The 23,739-nt window shown below is 36.5% G+C and overlaps 1 protein-coding gene across 1 annotated transcript; it reads left to right on the top strand.

Moving 5' to 3' along the window:
• The first annotated feature begins 11,303 nt into the window (after positions 1–11,303).
• Positions 11,304–14,417, top strand: LOC127542501 (alpha-globin transcription factor CP2-like). The gene has a single exon (XM_051968153.1). The coding sequence runs from the start codon at positions 11,676–11,678 to the stop codon at positions 13,164–13,166; it is 1,491 nt and encodes a 496-aa protein (XP_051824113.1). The 5' UTR covers positions 11,304–11,675; the 3' UTR covers positions 13,167–14,417.
• The last annotated feature ends 9,322 nt before the right edge of the window (positions 14,418–23,739 follow it).

Below are 23,739 nucleotides of genomic sequence, written 5' to 3'. Positions count from 1 at the left end.
GAGCATTTTTTGAACTTTAACTTCATTGAATTTGGCTCAAGAGAATATCAGACATATTTAGTTTGTAGAGAAACATCTTTATAAGGAAGGAGGGGGAAGGAGAAAAGAAAGTGGGGCACTAATAAAAGGGAAGAACAGATGTTAAAGGGGAAAGAGATGAGAGAGGGAGGAGCTATAAAAGGGGAAGACAGATTGAGGGAGGTGGTGGTAAGAAGCAAAATATGGGAGGAGGGAAAGGGAAAAAATAAAATAAAAAATAAAAGAGAAAAGTATAACTTGGAGAAAATAAGATGGCAGCAAATACAATGTTAGTAATTTTAACTGTGAATGTGAATGAGAGGAACTTTCCCATAAAACGGAATCCAGTAACAGACTGGATTACAAACCAGAATCCTACAATACACATTTTAAGTAGAGTAATTCATACAGAGTAAATGTAAAAGGCTGGAACAGACTCTATTTTGCTTCAGCTAATGTAAAAAACAAACAAAAACCAAAAAACAGGGATAGCAAACCTGATCTCAAATCAATCAAAACCAAAAATAGATCTAATTAAAAGTGATAAGAAAGAAAATGTATTTTGCTAAAGGGCACAATAGATAATGAACTAATATCAGTGCTAAACATATATGCAACAAATGGTACCGCATCCAAATTCCTAGAGGAGAAACTAAGAGAGCTGCAAGAAGAAAGATAGCAAAACTATACTAATAAGGTATCTCAACATTATTCTTTCAGAGCTAGATAAATCGAACAACAAAATAAATAAGAAAGAAGTTAAAGAGGTAATTAGAATTCTAGAAAATTTAGGTATGATAGGCCTTTGGAAAAAATTGGAGAAAGGAATATGCTTTTTTCTCCATGGTACGTGGAACCTACATAAAAATTGATCATGTATTATGGCATAAAAATCTCAAAATCAAATGCAGAAAGGCAGAAATAAATAATGCATCTTTTTCAGATGAAAATTCAATAAAATTGGGAGTGGAGCCAAGATGTGGGAGAAGACACTTGTGACATTCTAAGCTCCTCTCATACCCTCACTACTAATTACCAAATTCAGCCTCAAAAATAGTACTTTACTGGTAAAATTCACAAAGATTGAAAGCACAACAACTTACTAGCCAAAGATAATCTGGAAGATCTCCAGAAACGGTTTGTCCTTAGCAACTGGAGCAGGCCAGTGCAAACAGGGAGATAGAAGGAAAGGCTAGCATACTGAGCAGTCCATGGCTGAAAATTTTACAGGGAGGACTCTTCCACAGGTTGGCTGCTATGCTTTGATTGCAAAGCGGGAGACCAGCAGAGAAATTAAAGTCAAAGGTAATGTACTCAAAAAAAAAAAAAAAACCAAAAAAAAAAAAACGCCAGAATCTAAGAGGATCTGGCTACACCCACCCAAAACCAAAAGTGAGTGACTGAGCACAGATCCCAGAATAGCTGTGCAGCTGCATTCTGCAGCATGGGGCTTTCATCTGGGGCAGTCACAAATCTTCATGGCAGAGGGTCTCAGCCCTGGGCAACCTCTAATATGTACAGGGGCAGGAAGGAGGAGGGTTTGGCCAGGGCCAATAGAACTTCCGCAGCACAACTGCGCTCCCCAGGGCAGAGACACTTCCAGTGTGGTGTGGGGCTCTTTGTAGGGCAAATGCTAATCCCCACAGTGGGTTTCTACCTGGGACACTTTCATTGGACTTCCTGAAAATTATGATGAAAAAAAGAGCCTAGATACTATTTTACAGGAAATCATCAAAGAAAACTGCCCAGAAGTAATAGATTCAGAAGATAAAATAGACATTGAAAGAATTTATCATACATCTTCTGAAAGAGACCCCAAAATAAAAACTCCAATAAAAACTTCAGAACTATCAGACTAAGGAAAAAAATATTACAAGCAGCCAGAATAAAAACAATTCAAATACTGAGGAGACACAATAAGGATCACTCAACATCTGTCTGCTTCCACATTAAAAGATCAAAGCGCCTGGAATCTGATATTCTGAAAGGCAAAAAAACTTGGAATGCAGCCAAGAATAAACTACCCAGCTAAGCTGAGCATTTTCTTCCAGGGAAAAAGATGGACCTTTAATGAAACAGATGAATTCCATTTGTTTCTGATAAAAAAAAAAAAACAGAACTAAACAAAAAATTTGACCTCCAACTACAGGAATCATGAGAAGCAAAAAAAGATAAAAGAACTCTTGAGAAAGTATTTCTGTTATGGATGTACATAAAGAGTGCATGTATAATTTTTTTTTATTTTATAATAACTTTTAATTGACAGAACTCATGCCAGGGTAATTTTTTACAACATTATCCCTTGCACTCGCTTCTGTTCCAATTTTTCCCCTTCCTCCCTCCACCCCCTCCCCTAAATGACAAGCAGTCCTATATATGTTAAATAGGTTGCAGTATATCCTAGATACAATATATGTATGCAGAATCAAACAGTTCTCTTGTTGCACAGGGAGAATTGGATTCAGAAGGTAAAAATAACCCAGGAAGAAAAACAAAAATGCAAATAGTTTACATTAATTTCCCAATATTCTTTCTTTGGGTGTAGCTGTTGCTGTCCATAATGGATCAATTGAAACTGAGTTAGGTCTCTTTGCCAAAGAAATCAGCTTCCATCAGAATACATCTTCATACAATATTGCTGTTGAAGTATATAATGATCTCCTGGTTCTGCTCATTTCACTTAGTATCAGTTCATGTAAGTCTCTCCAAGCCTCTCTGTATTCATCCTGCTGGTCATTTCTTATAGAACAATAATTTTCCATAACATTCATATACCACAATTTACCCAACCATCCTCCAATTGATGGGCATCCATTCAATTTCCAGTTTTTAGCCACTACAAACAGGGCTGTCACAAACATTTTGGAGTACATGTATAATTTGATTTTACTGATATAACATAAAAAAGGGAAGTAGAAATGGAAAGGAGATCAGAAAAAGGGAAAAGGGAAGATAAAAAGAGGGAAACTACATACCACGAAGAGGCAAAGGAAACCTATCATATCTGAGGAAATTTAGAGAGGGGGAGGAACATTGTGTGAATCTTATTCTCATCAGAATTGGCTCAAAGAGAAAATAATTGACATATTTGGTTTATGGAGAAACTTCTCTCATCTCATTAAAAAGTGGGAGAGGAAAAGGGAAAAAAAGTAATAAGGGAAAGATACAAGAAAGGGGAAGGGATTCAAAGGGGGTGGGAGGGATTCTAAAGAGGGAGAGCTGTGTAAGGCAAGTGGTACCCATAAGTTTAATACTGGGGAAGAGGGTAAGGGAAGGCCAAGAAAAAGAAAAGCATAATCTGGGGATAATAAGATGGCAGGAAATACAGAACTAGTAATTTTAACCATAAATGTGAATGGGATGAATTCTCCCATAAAGCTGAGGCAGATAGACTGGATTAAAAGCCAGAATCCTACAATATGTTGTTTACAGGAAACACAGTTAAAGCAGGGAGATACATACAAAGGCTGGAATAGAATTGACTAAGCATCATGTGAAGTCAAAAAAGTGGGGGTAGCCATCCTTATCTCAGATTAAGCAAAAGCAAAAATTGATCTAATTAAAAGAGATAGGGAAGGAAACTATATCTTGCTAAAGAATAGCATAGACAATGAAGCAATATCAATATTAAACATATATGCACCAAGTGGTATAGCATCTAACTTCCTAAAGAAGAAGTTAAGAGAGTTGCAAGAAGAAATAGACAGCAAAACTATAATAGTGGGAGATCTCAATTTTGTACTCTCGCCATTAGATAAATCAAACCACAAAACAATAAGAAAGAAGTTAAAAGAGTAAATAGAATATTAGAAAAATTAGGTACGATAAATCTTTGAAGAAAACTCGTAATGTTCTTTTCTAAAATATAATCGTTCTCTGGGTGTAGGTTTCTTGGGGAGCTTCTGGAGGCAGCCTTAGTCTCAGTTCCAAGTAATAATCACCTCAAATGCAGCCAGGTGTTAAAAGTTTAAATTCTTTTAATAAGGGATTTTTTAAAGGAGACAATACTCCTTCAAAATAGCTCAATTAGTTTTCTTAGAGGCCTATCTCCTTCCTTGGTTCCAAGAGCTCTTGCAGTTTGTCTGCCAACTTCAGCCTCCAGCTCTCTCTGAATCTTGGTTCTACTCTTCTCAACTGACTCCAGGAGCTCCTTATATATGATCTCTTAAAGGTGTGAACCCAAAGGTTGACTCTTCCTCTGAGAGAGTGGGATTGTGGGTTTCTGACTTGTGAATCTCCCAAACTTGTGAACTCTAATGTGTGAGCTAATATGTGAACTCTCAAAGTTGTAAACTTAAGCATTGTTTCTATCAATTCTAGTGAGTTATCAGTTTGTTTCAAGTTCTGGCCCATAACAAAAACTGAATGGAGACAGAAAGAAGTATACTTTCTTCTCAGCAGTTCATGGAACCTATACAAAAATTTACCATATATTAGGACATAAAGATCTCAAAATTAAATGCAGGAAGGCAGAAATAGTAAATGCTTTCTTTTCAGATCACATTGCAATAAAAACTACATTCAACAAAAAGTTAGGGGTAAATAGACAAAAAAGTAATTGGAAACCAAATAATCTCATACTAAAGAATGATTGGGTGAAACAGCAAATCATAGACATAATTAATAATTTCACCCAAGAAAATGACAATGATGAGACATCATACCAAGATTTGTGGGGTGCAGCCAAAGTGATAATAAGGGGAAATTTTATATCTTTAGAGGCTTACTTGAATAAAATAGAGAAAGAAAAGGTCAATGAATTGGACTTGCAACTTAAAAAGCTAGAAAAAGACTAAATTAAAATCCCCTAATCAAATACTAAACATGAAATTCTAAAATTAAAAGGTGAAATTAATAAAACTGAAAGTAAAAAAAAAACTATTGAATTAATAAATAAAACTAAGAGTTGGTTTTATGAAAAAAAAAAACAATAAAATAGATAAACCTTTGGTAAATCTGATTAGAATAAGGAAAGAGGAAAATCAAATTGTTAGTCTTAAAAATGAAAAGGGAGAACTTTCCACCAATGAAGAGGAAATTAGAGTAATAATGAGTTACTTTGCCCAACTTTATGCCAATAAATTTGATAAGTAAAATGGATGACTACCTCCAAAAATATAGTCTTCCCAGATTAACAGAGGAGGAAGTAAATTGCTTAATAGTACCATTTCAGAAAAAGAAATAGAACAAGCTATTAATCAACTCCCTAAGAAAAAATCCCCAGGACCAGATGGATTTACTTGTGAATTCTACCAAACACTTAAAGAACACTTAGCCCCAGTGTTATATAAACTATTTGAAAAAATAGGGAATGAAGAAGTCCTACCAAATTCCTTTTATGACACAGACATGGTACTGATATCTAAACCATGTAGGTTGAAAGTAGAGAAAGAAAATTATATACCAGTCTCCCTAATGAATATTGATGCCAAGTAGGACTATGTCAAGTAGATATAACCAGAAATAAAAGACTGGTTCAATGTTAGGAAAACCATTATCATAATTGTTCAATTTCAATCATCAATGATCAAACTAACAGAAATCATATGATTACCTCAATAGAGGCAAAAAAAGCATTTGACAAACTCCAACACTTATTCTGATTTAAAAAATACTAGAGAGCATAGAAATAAATGGAGTTTTCCTTAAAATGATTAGTAGCATCTATTTAAAAACATCAGCAACCATTATATCTAATGGAGATAAACTGAAACCTTTCCCAATAAGATCAGGGGTGAAACAAGGTTACCCACTATCACTATTACTATTCAATATTGTATTAGAAATGTTAGCTTTGGCAATAAGAGAAGAAAAAAAGATTTAATGGAATTAGAGTAGGTCATGAGGAAACCAAATTATCACTCTTTGTAGATGATATAATGGCATACTTAGAGAACCCTAGAGAATCAATTAAAAAACTCTGGGAAAAAAATTGCAACTTTAGCAAAATTCCCGGATACAAAATAAATCCACATAAATCACCAGCATTTTTACATATTGTCAACAAAGCCCAGCAGCAAGAGATACAAAGAGAAGTTCCATTTAAAATAACTGTAGATAATATAAAATATTTGGGAGTCCACCTGCCAAGGCAAAGTCAAGAACTATACGAGCACAACTACAAAACACTTTCCACACAAATCAACTGGAAGAATGTCAAGTGCTCATGAGTTGGTCAAGCTAATAAAATAAAAATGATAATTTTACCAAAATTAATCTACTTCTTCAGTGTAACACTAATCAAACTGCCAAGATATTACTTTACAGGACCAGAAAAAATAATAACATAGTTCATTTGGAAGGGAAAAGGTCAAGAATTTCAAGAGATTTAATTTAAAAAGACAAATGAAGGTAGTCTAGCTATACCAAATCTAAAACTATATTCTAAAGCAGCAATCATCAAAAACATTTGGTACTGGCTAGATACCAAATAGCATAGTCGATCAGTGGAATAATTTAAGTTCACAACACACAATAGTCAATGACAATAGTAATCTAGTATTTGATAAATCCAAAGACCCCAGGTTCTGGGAGAAGAACAAACTAACAAAAATTTCTGAGGAAATTGGAAAATAGTATGACAGAAACTAGGTAGTGACCAGCACCTAATACTCTATCAGAAGATGAGTTCAAAATGGGTTCATCATTTAGACATAAAGAGTGATATATAAGCAAATTAGAAGAACAAAGGATATTCTACCTCTAGATCTGAGGAGAAAGAAGGAATATATGTCCAAAGAATAACTAGATAACATTATGAAATGCAAAGTAGATAATTTTGACTACATTAAGTTAAGCAGTTTTTCTACAAACAAAATCAATGTAGACAAGATTAGAAGGGAAGCAGAAAATAGGGGGAGGGGGAATTTTATATCCAAAGGTTCTGATAAAGGCTAATTTCTAAAACATATAGAGAATTGACTAAAATTTATAAGATAAAAGCTATTCTCCAATTTATTTAATGGTCAGAGGATATGAGCAGGCAATTTTCAGATGAAGAAATTAAAACCATTTCTACCCATATGAAAAATTGCTATTGAAAAAAATACAAATTAAGACAACTCTGAGGTACCACTTAACACCTCTCATATTGATTAAGATGACAGGAAAAGATAATAAATGTTAGAGGAGAAGTGGGAAAACTGGGACACTGTTGGTACATTGTTGGACATTGTTGGTAGAGTTGTGAACTGACCCAACTATTCTAAAGAACAATTTGAAACTATGCCCAAAGAACAATCAAACTGTGAATACTTTTTGATCCAGCAGCATCTCTACTGGGCTTGTATCTCAAAGAGCTCATAAAAGAGGGAAAGGGACCTACATGTGCAAAATCTTTGTAGCAATCCTTTATGTAGTGGCAAGGAACTGAAAAGTGAGTGGATGTCCATCAATTGGAAAATGGCTTAATGAGCTATGGTGTATGAATGTTATGGAATATTATTTTTTCTGTAAGAAAAAAATCAGCAGGATGATTTCAGAAAAGCCTGGAGAGACTTACATGAACTTATAATAAATGAAGTGAGCAGAACCAAGAGAACATTGTAAATAACAACAACAAGAATATGCAATGATCAGTTCTGATCACAATGAGGTGGGTGATTCAAGGAAATTCCAATGGACTTGTGATGGAGACATGTGCATCTAAAAAATGGACTATGGGAACTGAATATGGATCACATCACAGTGTTTTCAACTTTTTTTGTAATTGTTTCCTTGCTTTTGTTTTCTTTCTTATTTTTGTTCCTTTTTAGTCTGATTTTTCTTGTGCAACATGATAACTGTGAAAATGTATAGAAGAATTGTACATTTAACATTGAACAACATAGCCTCCAGGCTCTTGGCTCATACTGACTGGGACTGATCTTGGAGGTCTCCCATTTATGCTTTTTTTTTTAAAAATTATTTTCCCCATTACATGTAAAAACAGCTTTTTTGTTGTTATATATGTACCTTCATGTTTTGCTTACATATTTCCTCATGAATCATGTTGAGAGAGAAAAATCAGAACAAATGGGGAAAACTAAGAAAGAAAAATAAAACAGAAGAGAAACAAACCAAAAAAGTGAACATAGCATGTATTGATATGTTGTTTCCATAGTTCTCTCTGCAGATGCCGATGGTGTTTTCCTTCAAAATTTATTGGGATTGCCTTGGGTCACTGAACCTCCAAGAAGAACCAGGTCTGTCATAGTTGATCATCACACACTCTTGCTGTTACTGTGTACACTATATTCTTAGCTCTGTTTATCTTAGCATCAGTTTGTGTAAATCTTTCCAGGCTTTTCTAAAATCAGCTTGTTCATTTTTTTAATAGAACAATAATATTCTGTTACATTAATATACTATAATTTGTTCAGCCATTCCCCAACTGATAGGCATCCACTCATTTTCCAATTCTTTGCCACCACAAAAAGGGCTGCCATAAACATTTTTGCACATGTGGGTCCCTTTACCTCCTTTAAGATCTCTTTGGGATACAGGTCCAGTAGGAACACTGCTGGATCAAAGGGTATGCACAGTTTGATAACTTTAATGAGCATAGTTCCAAATTGCTCTCCAGAATAGTTGGATCTGTTCACAATTCCAACAACAATGCATTAGTGTCGCAGTTTTCCCACATCCCCTCCAATTTATCTTTTCCTGTCATCTAAGCCATTCTGAGAGGTATGAGGTGGTTTTCTCAGTTTTATGTGAAACCTCACAGTTGCATCTATTTGTAATACATTGGATTACTAGCTGTCTAGGGAGGTGGTGGAGGGAAAGGAGAGAGAAAAAAATTTGGAATACACGGTTTTTCAAAGGCGAATTTTGAAAACTATCTTTGCACATATTTTGAAAATAAAAAAGCTATTACTGAAAAAAAGAATAAATCCTTATGCATCCTTAGAGAGCCCAGCTTTAGAACCCTTAGTATCAACCCCTTGCAATCTTAACTATCAGTGCTTCCTGGACCTTTCCAACATCTATGTTGAAGGTATCATGAAGCTGAGAATACATAATTTACTACTTTGGGGATAAATACTGCCTCAGAAGGTTCAGATATCCAATGGAAACTTTAGAGAACAAGAGATATGGGATAGGAGGACTTGCACATGTAGAATGTCAGGCCTAGGAGATGTCATACAAACAACAATGAGAAAGCTAGCAGTGCCCATACAAGAAGGGATCTCAGAAGTAAGAGAGGGCTTAGAAGAGCAAAAGTTAGATTTTGCAGTGTCCTGGAAAATAGTATATGTTAAAGGTGGAAGGGTTTAGAGAGAGGGTTTATTTTAAACTAATTTAAAAAACAAGATACATTTATTTTAGAGAAGAATATTCACTTATTCCAACATAATTTTTGGTGATTATCAGTGATGTATATGAAAAAAATCTAAAACAAATAAAAACAATAAGAAAGACTTCTTTCTTTAATCACACTACAAAATTTCTGTCGGTTAAAAAATATATATCATCTGCACACACCATTTACTGTTTTCTTAAGTAAAAACTGCTCTTTTAATAAGAATAACTACCAAAAAGTATTTGACAAAAATAAAGGGAATTAAATTTAAGGAATTTATTAGGGCAAAAACTTCTATTTCAAAAATTTCATATAGGTATGTCTCATATATATTGTGAAAATAATCCAATTCATCAAACATTTAAAAAACCCTTCCCAATATGGCATGATATCGCTTTAGTACAAAAAAATTGGCATGTTCTTGATGGTCCGTAGAACACCAAAAATTTAGGTCCAGGTAATATTCACAAGGGAATGTTGGAAGCAGTTTTGAGCAGAGATTCGTTTTCTCTGAGCTAGGAGTTAAATTCTGCCCCTGAATGTACTAATATGGAAAGGAAAGTGAATCCAGGATATGACACCATAGAGAGCATCTGGACCCAAGACATTGTAGACTTGATGTAAACTTTGGACCCACAATCCTCAGCTTGATTGGATTATAGAATCCTTAATGTCATTGTAGGGATAGACTAGAAAGAAAGAGAGTGGGAGATGTTCAGGGGCTGAATGCAGGCATTGTCAGAAACAGGAGGATTTTAGCACATAACCTGGTACACCCATGGTCAAGGGAATGAAGGAGGCAGCAGAGCACTTGGCAGAAGAGCTATCAGAGGACTAAGTAGGGAAAGTCCAAAGGGCAGAAAATCACCGTATTTGATTGGGAGTTATTCTCTGAGAACATAAATCATTGGCTGTCAGTGGGACTCAGGATGGAAAATGTCATGAAAGGCAACGATAAATTATCAGATAAATTCTTAGTTGGCTCAAATATTGACCTGCCGTAGGTCATTTAAAAAACAAGAAGGTAGATTAACTTCCTAAAGTTAAACCTGAATTCAGATTCAATTGTCAGAATAGAACATCTAGAACAAAAAAAAATCTGCCACCCTTAGCCACAGAGACTTCATGGTTAGTGAAAATACTATGTATCTTACTGGACACCACCAAAACTTACAAACTCCAAATGTCTGTAGAGAAAAAAAAAACAGTGGCATCCTCTGCAATCACTTCATTGTTAAAGATGCCTACTGGTAGTAGTATTTTTAATAATGGATATTTAGTATTTGGAGGCATTGCAACAAGTTTATATATAATAAGGACTGATAAGGAGAGACAACTTTTGTTTCTAAGTAAGACCCAAATAGGTAAGACTCATATGATCACATAGGTTGTTAAAATAAGAAAATAAACTTGGGGAAAACCAAAAAGAAACGAACGGCCAGATCTTAAGAGAGTGTTCCTTTAGACATAATCTCATATCTTTCTTTTAGAAATTCCTTAGAAAATTAAATTCCCCAGCCTGTCAATAAGTGCCACCTCAGAATGGAACAATAAGGATTGTGAACCCAGAAATCTCAGAGATTTGACTTGGGACCTGGAATATCGGGGCTTGGTGGAAATATGCAACCTAGAATACTGACCTGGATGAGTCAGAAGGGCGATTTTTTATGTATTTAGTTAGTAAGTACATCGTTTCTTGATTGATATAAAATCAAGCATCAGGGCATCAGGGATTTTTAAGGGGAAAAAAATCCCAAACCTCAAATCAAACTAGGCCAATCTTAGAGAGAATGGGAGATACTGAGAGGCTAGAGAGGATGATTCTCTGAAGAGATTAGAGAAGGAATACTTTGAGATCTGAAGTAGCCAGGGAGAATAGGAGGGGGGATGCTTATGGAAAGGGGTATTGTGATGTGGGTGGGGAGCTGGGAGACTTGCTGCTCGAGCTATTGGGGAGGGGGGAGGGCCTGGGACTGGCAGTAGCCTAAGGTGGGCGGGGACTTCCGGCATCAGTGCGTCTGCGCTGAAGAAGCCCCCAAATACCTCATTTCTTCTGCGGAACCCGAAGCCAGCCTGCAAAGCTCGGAGTCGGAGCAGGGCAGCCCAGAGCAGAAGGCCGAGAGTGGGGTTCGTGTGTGGACTTCCTTCTACTCGTGGCCCGATCCCGCCCTCCCTGGTACAGCAGACCTGCAACCTGCTGCCCTCTGGTACCACCCCCCCCCAACCCCCGCCACCACTGGTTGCAGCAGAACTGCATCCCCCTGTTCCCGGAACAACGGACCTACATTCCGCAGTCCTGGTCGGAGCCCGGCCAAGCCTCTGCCTAGCGCAAGTAAAGCAGGTATCTGCAGGGGGCCCTTTGGAAGGAGGAGGGATGGCTGGGGCTCGGAAGCCGTCGCAGGCGGATAAGGAGATCGAGTCTGGGCTGGTGCGGGATTTTGAGATCGCTCTGTCCGGGATCGGCCAGGAGCTGGAACCGGGGCCCTTCAGCATGAATGATGTCCTTGCATTGTCCATGCTTAAACAAGAGTCAGAGCTGCCACCTGATGATGCAAATAAAATGCCCTTTCAGTATGTGCTTTGTGCTGCTACCTCTCCCGCAGTCAAGCTCCACGATGAAACGCTCACCTATCTCAAGCAAGGGCAGTCTTATGAGATCCGAATGCTGGACAATAGGAAAGGGGGGGAACCCGCAGAGATCAGTGGCGGGCTCGTGAAGAGTATGTTTCGGTTGCTGTTCCATGATAGGGGACTGCAGTACTCTGAGCAGCAGCAGCAGTTTGAGAGCTGGGGATGGAACAAACCAGGGGACAGAATCCTTGATATAGACCTGGCAATGTCCGTGGGTATAACCGACCCTCGGGCAAATCCAAATCAGCTGAATACTGTGGAGTTCCTGTGGGACCCTGCTGCAAAGAGCACATCCGTGTTCATTCAGGTGCACTGCACCAGTACCGAATTCGATGTGAAACAACCTGGGGGAGAAAAGGAAGTGGCATTCCGACTTCAAATTGACACTTTCAAGAAGAATGAGAATGGAGATTACACTGAACACTTGCATTCAGGCAGCTGTCAGATCAAGGTTTTCAAATCTGATGAAGCAGATGAGAAGCAAAAAATAGACAGGGAGAAAATGGAGAAGAAAAGCCCTAGTGAAAAGGAAGAGTACCAACCTTCCTGTGAGACAACTCTATTCACAGGATGTGCTCCACGGGCTGAGAACCTACATGTCACTAGTTCCCCATCACCTGGTTTTAACAATTCCCGTGGCAGTCTTTCCACTGGAGAGGGAAATGGTTCACCAAGCCACCAGCCAGAACCATCTCTTCCTGTTGCAGATAAACTTCTGCCTACAACTAACTACCAGGAAACTCAACAGTGGCTACAGCGCAACCGATTCTCTGCCTTCTCTCGGCTTTTCAGAAATTTCTCTGGGGCAGATTTGTGGAGGTTAACCAGACATGATTTTATCCAAATTTGTGGCCCTGCTGATGGAATCCGCCTCTTCAATACCTTAAAAGGGCGCATGGTGAGGCCCAGGCTGACAATTTACCTTTGTCACGAATCCCTGCAGTTGAGTGAGCAACAGCAGCAGAAATATGAGAATGGAGAGTCAAATGATACTTTGTTTGTGTACCGTGCCATCTATCTGGAAGAATTGACAACTGTGGAGCTGACAGAGAAAATTGCTCAGCTTCTCAGTATTTCTCCTTCTCAGATCACTCAGATCTACAGAGTGGGGCCAAAAGGAATCCATGTTCTCATCAGTGATCAGGTGATCCGCAACTTTGAGGAAGAAACCTGTTTTCTTCTGAATACAACGAAAGCTGAAGCCAATGATAACTATTCTATCATCCTGGAATAGAAGGGGAACATCCTGTGCTGGATAGCTGCGGCTTCCTTCTCCTCTTGGACACTTCTCCTCTTGCAAAAGGATATGGACAGAGAGTTGGAGGTCTGCAGGAGTCTGACTGATGGAGAGTGGGAGGTGGAGTGATGCTACTCTGTGGAGATGTATGCCCAGCCGTCCATTCCTTGTCCCAACCATTTTACCATATACAAACTCCCATCTGGCATGCAGTTCTACAACTATTTCCTAGTTATGGTGCTGGACTGTGTTGTTGTTGAGTATTTATAGATACTATATTGAGTATTGATAGAAATTTGTCATATCATGTAGATTTTATGTAGTGTATAATGATGATGAGAATTGTGTTTTGTTTAATTGTATGATAATCTGGAGTCATGTAATTTTTGTCTAATATGAGACACTAATCGTTATTCTATAGACTACTCATCAACCAACTCCTACATTACATACCTGCAGTCTCTGCTTTCACTCCAGTGTATTTGTTCCTGGAAACCAGAATGATTGGGAAAGAAATTTTTCCCATGAACTGTATATCCTACTATTACTCTTGATACTACATGGTGATCCTTCATTGCTGTGGGGAAATGTGATTGTACATGGAAGATCAAGGAAATAGCTTTCAAAAGTGACTTACTAATAGGGTCAGAGATATGAAAAATATAAGTGCTCACTCTCCCTTTCTCTCATTATTTTTATTTATTTTTATTTTTTCCAAGTGAGAGGTTGAGAGGAGGGCACTATTACACAATAAAATTGGCAGAATTTGAATGCTAACTTCCCAGTTAATTTTTCCCAGTGCAGTTTTCAGGCCTTTCTTTTAATGTATAAGACTTTTCCGACTTTCTATCCTGTGTCCTCATTCCTAGTGTAAGAGGCCCTTTTGTTTATGTAGTGTTCTTGACTGGATACTGTTTAAGGAAGTCTTTCCCATGTGAGTAAAAGGAGCTGCAGATTAGGAGTCAAAACCAGGGTTCTTATCCTTACCTCTGCATTAAGTCACATTGTGATCCTGGGAAACAATGCTTTTGGGTCTCTCTTTCCTCATATGTAAAGTAAAGAATGTGAAGAAAATGATCGTCAGTGCTGTTTTTAACTCTAAAATCTAGAATTCTGTGGGTCTATTTGCATTTATGCCCTTTTCATGTTGTTGTTCTACTTCAAAAATAATTGTGTCTGTGACTATTCCTTGTTTTGCATGTAGATTGCTAAAATTCCCTGAATTAAAAGATTCTTTATGGGCATGGATTTTTATTTTCCTAAGCATTTGATAAAAACTTAATTGGTTTGTATACAAAGGGAATTTTTTTTCCATTAAAATTATCCTCCAATGTAATCTAATTCCCTTTGGTTTAAAGCAAATTGAAAATCTTTAAGTAGAACATTAAAAATGGTTTCTTGGTTAAAAAAAGAGTGAATAGGAGAAAAGTAAGAGAGCCTTTGGAAGACACCAAAGGTCAAGACTAGAGTGTCCTCAAATTTTCAATATGCCATAGCTGTAAGCACTTTCAGAATCTAAAATAATCTGCTCTGGCATTGGTTTTCAAAAGCCAAATGTACTACTAGCAAAGACTTAGTTTAAATATATTTTGAGTGTGAAGAAATGTGTCAACATGCATTTAAGTAATGTGCAACATGCTAAGGACTTACAAGAGAAATTATTTGGTTTTAAAACTTTGTAGTAAGATTCATGTGAAGTAGCAATACAAAAAGGAAAAATCCTTATGTATTCCAGCTAACTCCAGACCTACAAACCAAAATCTCAGCGCCTTGAAATACTGACATTCAGATGTTCCTCAGACAAGGATCTATGTTTTTAAGATCCTGGAGTTTAGAACCCAGAATTTCCTAGCTATGGGAAAAATCCTGCACCTGAAGGTTCATATTTCCAATGAAAACATTAGAAAATGTCTGAGAGGTGGAGTGGCACCTGGCATATACAATGTATGTGCTCAAAGAAAATTTGGAATTCAGAATCATCAACTGAATGTGACAATTGTATTTGCTAGGCCAGAATATTGGAGGGTTAGCAAAGAGAGCAGGAAATGTATAGCATCTGGGAATGAACATTTTCAGCCAAAGAAGTATTTCCACATTCAGAGGGTCACACCTGGAAGTTGGAAAGGAAACAAAAATAAGAGAGCTAGCAGTGTCCACAGAAGAGGACCTCAAAGCAAAGTTAGGGTTTAGGGGAGCAAATGGCAGATCTTGCAGCATCTTGGAAAACAGCATATGCTCAAGGTGGGGGAGTTCAGGGAAGAGAAATATTTTGCTCCAGGAAGTATTTTCTAAGTGTAAAATCTCAGAAGTCACAGGGTTTCTTTACACACACACACACACACACACACACACACACACACACACACACGCATATGTATTTGTTCCAATATTTAAAAAATATAATCAGTGCATCAGTGAAAAAAAGAAGTAGAGAAATTAAAAGCAAATCATACCACAAAGTTTCTTCAGGAATAATTTTCAAATAATTTAGTGGAATTACTTTAATTTGTTAACTATTGGCCAACCACTCCCCTATCTGCCATAACACAAAGTTTGTACAGCTAAACAAATTCAGGTTTCTGTGTTTCTTTCTTTAGTTCAGATTTTTTTTTAAATAAGAATGACTATCAGGGACTTTTTGAGAGGAAAAGGTAACATGAAATTTAAGGAGTTTATAACTTAAAAAATTACTTTCTAAGTCCTCACATTTGTCACACCCATGGACGTATAATCCTAATCAAATAAATACAAAATAAAAATAATAGCTTATCCAATTTAGAAAAAAATAGCTTTAGAACTAAAAATATCCTATCTTGGATGGTCCCTAGAAGACTAAAGTTTGAGGCTTTCAGGTACTCTCCATGTGGGAACATTGGAAGTTGTTGAAAACATGGGAGAGAATGTCTGAGTTAGGAATTCAATCCTGCCCCCAAATGTGCAAAAGGAAACTAAAGCTAGAGTATTAGGCACTTAGAACCTAATTCATCTGACACTGATGGTCATTTCTAATCCAGAATATGAGATTTTTAGAATGTAAAATTTGGAATATTATTGAGAGAGATGAGAACAGAGAAAAAAGGAAATGTGGGGCAACTAGTTGGGGCAGTGGATAGAGCATTATTCCTAGTCATCAGGGACCTGAGTCCAAATGTGGCTTCAGACAATTATTTCCTGTGTCACCCTGGGCAAGTTACTTTAACTTGGTTGTTTAAAAAACTGGTTGATGTTCAGAGACAGAGCACGAAATTTATCAAAAGAGTACAATTTTCATACATGTAATGAGAAGCCTGAGAAGGGCCGTGGGGAAGACCAGAAAAGTAGGAACCCTTGGAAGAAGCTAGATCAGAGTGAGGAGAGCTTCTAGAACATAAAAGGTAAAGAATGCCTTGTTATCATATCTTCCAACTTCCAAACATGGGAGGATCCTGAGAAAATAAATCATGTCATGATAGGACTTTAGAACCAAAAGTCTCTAGCTTCTATGTGCCCTAGAATAATAAATGTATTGGCTTCCATGTACTTAGAATGGAACATAGCAGTAATTCGAGGATTTATGCTCATTTTTAATCTTGGCTGAAATATTGCCCAGTTTGAAAGAACTTATGAAACATGACCATTTTAAGATTTTTTGTAGGAAGTCAGTCTCTTATTCTAATTACATTTATGTTATGCTCTAAAATAATCTAACATTTCAACACAATGCAAAGGCATATTATAAAAGCATTATCTAGTTTTTGGCTACCCCCCCCAAATAAAACAAACACTCATAGACATTAAATCTATCACATCAAAGCTAATGTAATGTAATTCCATGCCTTCCACTTTGATAAAAACTGCTACTGATATCTCAATGAATGTTTTCAAAAACCAAAAACCAAAAAAAGTGAGACATCATGGGAAGTGATAATGGACAAGACATTTTTCAAAGCCATCATATTAGCAATGCTTTTGTGCAGTGTGATAATAATGACATGCAAGTTTTTAAATACCAAACCTTATAGATCATTGGAGGAAACCAAATTTTCAAGACTTGGGAGGTCATTGGAACACTGAATATATGGATATCCCACTTGTATTTGTAATATGTATGATGGAAGGGGATGCCTCTAGAATGTTCTTGCTCAGAGTCAATTCTTCCTTCTAGAGGTCTGGATTTTTTTCATGTAAAGGGAACACAAAGTTTGTCATTGGTGAAGAAATATACAGCTTAGAAAACTGAGCTCCAGAAAAATATTGAATTCAGAATCTTTAAACACATGAGGTATAGCAGTCATAATGTGTAGAATAGAGAAAGAAGAAATTGTTCAAGGGTTGGTAAAATAAATGACCAGAAGTATGATATTTGATCACACAATGACAAAACATGAAAAAACCATGGAGAAGAGAATGAGAGCGGTAAGAGAACATTGAAAATGAGGGTTATCAGAGAATGGAGAGAGAGAGAAGAAGGAGTAGGGGAAGTAAGGAAGGGCAACATAGAGGGAGGGAGCAAGAAAGGAAGGAATAGAGTGAGAGAAGTGAGGAATGAAGGGAGGATGGGGAGAGGAAGAGAGGGAGAGAGAGAAATCTATTAGAACACGAAAGATGAGAACCTGGAAAGTTTTGGAAACCACAATATATGATAGCTGGTAGGACTTTAAGAGGATCTGTTCTGGAATAATTCTTAGATTAATTTTCATCCCTAGTCTTAGTTGATTGGGAAGCAAGGAGAAAAAAATTAGCCAATATTGAAAGAAAGGAATTAATTCACACTATTCTGTGGAAGGCCAAATGCTCAGCTGAAGCTGAAGCTTCAATACTTTGACCACATAATGAAAACATGATACTCATTGGTAAAGATCCTGATATTGAGAAATATTGGTGGCAAAAGCAAAATCAGATGGCAAGGAAGAGGTGGATAGATAGTGTATTGGAACCAATGAAATTAACTTGGACAGTATTTGAGAGATAGAGAGTTTAGGATAGAAGGGAAGGGCCTGGAATGCTTTGATCCATAAGGCCATTAAGAGTTGGACACAACAACAATTAATGTTCTGATGGTTCAAAATATTGGACATCTCTAATCAATTTGTGAAAATAAGGTAAAATTTTATGTGTGGTCATTAATTTCTTTCAATATAAATTGTCTTATAAACCCTTGATGCACAACAGGAAAAAACTAAATAAAACCATACACAAAACTCTTATACATATTAAACTGTCAAAAGTTTGTGGTGAGATTATTGTGTATTTTTGGCTCCTCTCAAGAAAAGAAAAAAAAAATCCTCAAATCCCACAAAACCTGAACACTAGAACAATTGAAGATGTATATGTTTCTTTCTTTTTAGGGAAGATTGTTTTTTCCATTATTATTAAGAAAAATGAAGAATTTTAGGAAGAAGACTTCTATTTATAAAGTCATTATATTGGTTAACCAATATTATAATCATAATCCAGTGAATAAAATAAAAACATGAATGTGACACAAGTTACCATGATAGGACTTTAGAACCAAAAGTCTCTAGCTTCTATGTTCCCTAGAATAATAAATGTTTTGGCTTCCATATACTTTTCACGTAGAAATGGTGGAAATAATTGAGAGCAGAGATAAAGAATTTCTAAGATAAGACTTAAAAACTGACTCTGAATGTCCCAATATGAAGCAGTAAGTGAAGTCAGAATAAAGAATCATGGAGAACACTGGAATCCACTCTTTGCTGGCCTGAGGGAAAATTTGAATCCAGACTCCTGAGCTTGATTTGAATACAACATCTCAAACATCATTATTCAAAGGGATTCCACGTCCCAGAGTGAGAGATTTTCATGAGCTGAGAATGGAAATAAGATATCTTTTGCACACAGCCTGGGTATACTTGTGGTGAAAGAAAGGAATGAGTAGAAGAGCACTTTGAAGAAGGGAAATCAGAGCAGAGAGTGACAGGATGCTCCAAAGGGCCAATCTGGGAATGTCCTGAAAATCACCCGATTTGATTGCTAATTGAGCTTAGAGACTACAAATGATTGGCCATGAATGGATGTTATAAGAACTGAAAATTTCATAAATGCCAAACATACATAATCTTACTTTGCTCAAATATTGATCTGTGATATGTTATTAAAAAGGAAAAAACATAGATTATTCATATGACATCAAGCATCAAATCAAGTTTCATTTTGAAAGGTCATTGGTGACAACCAAAATAAACAGATTTTGCATCTTTAACCACAGAACCACAAGGGGATGGTGAAAATAGCCACATAACCTGAATTTTGTATGGGAAAATCCAGTGCAATCTCTGACATTATTTCATTAAAAATAATAATTGGGCCATTAGTTCATGAAATTTATAACATGGATTTAGTTGAAAAGAATATTCTTGGGTTAAAATTAGTCTATAGGTAAGCCTTAAGTAGGTTGTTATGTACTAAAACAAGAAAAACAAAAACTAAAAAATCTAAACAGGTTTTAAGAGGGTGATGATCTTTCTGGCAATGTCCTTAGAAAACTCAGTGTCTCTATTCCAGATATCCTAAAGGTGAGCAATTTGGTAGTAAGCCAGAGATCAGAGCACAATATTTCCCAGCAATTAAATAAATCCCATGTTTGAATGGACCAAGTAGGATTGGATTTTAGTAAAGCCATAATTCTTGAACATGTCTTTCCCTTGGATTCTGGGAAATATATAATCCCGAATTCACTGAGATTGGATGAGTCAGAAGGGTGAATTTTGGGTTCATCATTTCTTGATTCAAATAAAATGCTTATTGGCAATCAGGGGTTTCTAATATAAACAAAGAATCAAACCAGACCTAGTCCTGAGAGATATTCAGAAGATGAAAATTTGCTGAAGAAATTGAGTTGGAGAAGGGATAATTGTAGGTCTGGGTGGAGTCATGGGGAATAGAAAGAGACATAGAGGAAACCTTTTGGAAGAAGGGATATAGATATCCAGAAGAAAACACCAAAGGTGAAGACTATAGTGTCCTCCAATTTTTCATATGCTATAGCTGTAAGGACTTTGATCTGCTCTGGAACTGGCCTTCAAGGGTTAAATGTCCAAATATCAAGGGCTTACCTTGATATATTATATATTTGATATATAAATTATATATTTTAATAAAATTATATTTTATATATAATTTTTATTATATAATTATTTTAAATTTTATATATACATATATAATATATTTTGAATGGGCAAAAGTATGTCCAGTTGCAGTTAAATATTGTACAATTGAATGTAAAAAGATTCATGTGTATTGTAAGAATTCTCCAGTACAAAAAGAAAAAAAAAATCATTATAGATTCCAGGAGGCTCCAGCTCACCCTACAAAATCTCAGATCCTTGAAACACTGACATTCAGGGCTTCCTGTGACCTTGCAAGAATCTTTGTTTCTGGGATCCTGAAGTTTGGAATCCAGAATTTTGTCTCTGAAGGTCCAAATTTTTAGTGAAAACTTTACAGTAACTATTAAAGGTGGGGTGCTTTGTAGCACATAGTGTGTATGCACTTTTAAAAAATGGAATTCAGGCTCATCAGCTGCCTGAGACTGCAGAATCTGCTCGGCCAGAATTGTAAGAGCCTAGAAATGAAAGGGGGAAATATATGGCATCTGGGAATAGATAATTTCAGCCAAAGGAGGATTTCCATACACAATATGTCACATCTGGGTGTTGCCCTGGAAACAAAAATGAGAGAGCGAGCAATACTCATAGAAGAGGAGACCAGAGCAAAGAGAGGGATTAGGGGACCAAAAGACAGATCTTGCAGAGTCCTGGAAGACAGTATATACTACAGGTTGGGAGGGGGCGGGGTCAGAAAAGAGAAACTGTCTGCTCCAGAAAGAGCCTCTCAGAGGAAAATCTCAACTTACAAGAATTTCTTTTCATATTACATATATGTGTGTGTGGGGGGTGTGTGTAATATAAGCCCCCAAATTAGCCATTTTCTACTGGTCTAAAAAGGGAGATAGATTTGTCAAGGTAGACTATTTCTTCCAACATTAAAAAATTATATTGGGTATCCGTAATAAAAGAAGTATAGAAATTAAAGCCGACCAAAGAGAAATTTCTTCAGGTAGGATTTTCTTTATTTTTTTAAATAACATTTTTTTATTTCCAAAATATATGCAAAAATAATGTTCAACATTCACCCATGCAGAACCTTGTGTTTCAAATGTTTTCTCGCACCATCCCTTCCCTTAGATAACAAGTAAGCCAATATATGTTAAACTTATGCAGTTCTCACATATATTTGTACATTATGCTGCACAGGAAAAATCAGCTCAAAAAGGAAAAAATGAAAAAAAAAAGTAAGCAAGTAACAGTAATAACAAAAAAATGAAAATACTATCTTATGAACCACATTAAGTCTCCAAAGTCCTCTTTTTGGATGCAAATGGCTCCCTCCATCACAAGTCTATTGGAATTGTTTGAATCATCTCATTGTTGAAAAGAGCCAAGTTCATCACAGTTGATGATCTTTACATAATTTTGTTGCTGCTATGTACAATGTTCTCTTGGTTCTACTCATTTCAATTAGCATCAATTCATTCAAGCCTCTTCAAGCCTTCCTGAAACCATCCTGCTAATTGTTTCTTTTAAAACAATAATATTCCATAACATTCACATACCATAACATAATCAGTCATTCTCCAACTGATGGGCATCCACTCAGTTTCTAGTACCTTGCAACTACAAAAAGAACTGCTGCAAACATTTTTGCATATATGGGTCCTTTCCCCCTTTTTTATGAGCTCTTTAAGATACAGACCCAGTAGAGAGCTGGATCAAAGGGTATACACAGTTGCCTTTGCGCATAGTTTTAAATTGCTCTGCAGAATGGTTGGATAAGTTCATAACTCCATCAATAATGTATTAGTGTCTCGGTTTTCTCACATCTCCTCCAACATTTATCATGATCTTTTCCTCTCATGTTAGCCAGGTGTGTAGTGGTACCTCAGAGTTGTCTTAATTTGCATTTCTCAGATTAATAGTAATTTAGTGCATTTTTTTCCATAGGACTAGAAATGGTTTTAATTTCTTCATATGAATATTGTCTGGTCATATTCTTTGACCATATATAAATTGGAGAATGGCTTGTATTCTTATAAATTTGATTCAATTGAAAAGAGCCAAGTCCATCATAACTGATCATCACATAATTTTGTTGTTTCTGTGTAAAATGTTCTCTTGGTTCTACTTACTTCATTCAACATACATTCATGAAAGTCTAGGTCTTTTGGAAATCATCCTGCTGATCATTTCTTATATGGCTCTTCATATGTCATCACTTATTCAATCATACTCCAACTGATGGGCATATACTCAGTTTCCAGTTTCTTGCCACTATAAAAATGGCCGCTAAAACATATTTCCAGACATATGTTTTTTTCCCTTTTGTATGATCTCTTTGGGATACAGACCCAGTAGAAACACTGCTGGATCAAAGGGTATGCACAGTTTGATAGTCATTTGGATATAGTTCCAAATTGCTCTCCAGGAGCAGTTTACAATTCCTTCTATTTCTGTTCTCCTTTCTTTAGCTTTCCCCGTTCCTTTCCCCCTTTTCCTCTTACTTCTCTATAGTGAGACAAGTTTGTCTGTGAAGCTAAATATGTCTGATATTCTCTCCTTGTGCCAAATCCAATGAGAGTTAGTGTCACACAATGCTCATTCCTCTCTCTTATTTCCCTCAATTGTAATAAGTCGAAGCAATAAACTAGGAAAATATTTTTACAGTCAAAAGTTCTGGTAAAGGCCTCATTTCCAAAATATATGAAGAATTGACTCTAATTTATAAGAAATCAAGCCATTCTCCAATTGATAAATGGTCAAAGGATACGAACAGACAATTTTCAGGTGAAGAAATTGAAACTATGTTTAGCCATATGAAAAGATGCTCCAAGTCATTATTAATCAGAGAAATGCAAATTAAGACAACTCTGAGATACCACTACACACCTGTCAGATTGTCTAGGATGACAGGAAAAGATAATGCTGAATGTTGGTGGGGATGTGGGAAAACTGAAACACTGATACATTGTTGGTGGAATTGGGAATACATCCAACCATTCTGGAGACCAACTAGGAACTATGCTCAAAAAGTTATCAAACTGTGCATACCCTTTGATCCAGCAGTGTTACTACTGGGCTTATATCCCAAAGAAATACTAAAGAAGGGAAAGGGACCTGGATGAGCAAGAATGTTTGTGGCAGCCCTCTTTGTAGTAGCCAGAAACTGGAAACTGAATGGATGCCCATCAATTGGAGAATGGCTGAATAAATTGTGGTATATGAATATCATGGAATATTATTGTTCTGTAAGAAATGACCAGCAATATGAATGTTATGGAATATTATTGTTCTGTAAGGAATGACCAGTGGGATGAATACAGAGAGGACTGGCAAGACTTACATGAACTGATGCTAAGTGAAATGAGCAGAACCAGGAGATCATTATATACTTCAACAATGATACTGTTTGAGGATGTATTCTGATGGAAGTGGATCTTTTCGATAAAGAGAACTAATTCAGTTTCAATTGATCAAAGATGGACAGAAGCAGCTACACACAAAAAAAGAACACT

Source organism: Antechinus flavipes, chromosome X (genome assembly GCF_016432865.1).
Source record: "Antechinus flavipes isolate AdamAnt ecotype Samford, QLD, Australia chromosome X, AdamAnt_v2, whole genome shotgun sequence".
In the NCBI taxonomy this organism is placed as follows: domain Eukaryota; kingdom Metazoa; phylum Chordata; class Mammalia; order Dasyuromorphia; family Dasyuridae; genus Antechinus; species Antechinus flavipes.
This window is presented reverse-complemented; position numbering and strand designations above follow the sequence as displayed.

Excerpts from the sequence above, each read along its gene's own strand:
- LOC127542501 (XM_051968153.1), top strand. The coding sequence starts at position 11,676 with ATGGCTGGGGCTCGGAAGCCGTCGCAGGCGGATAAGGAGATCGAGTCT.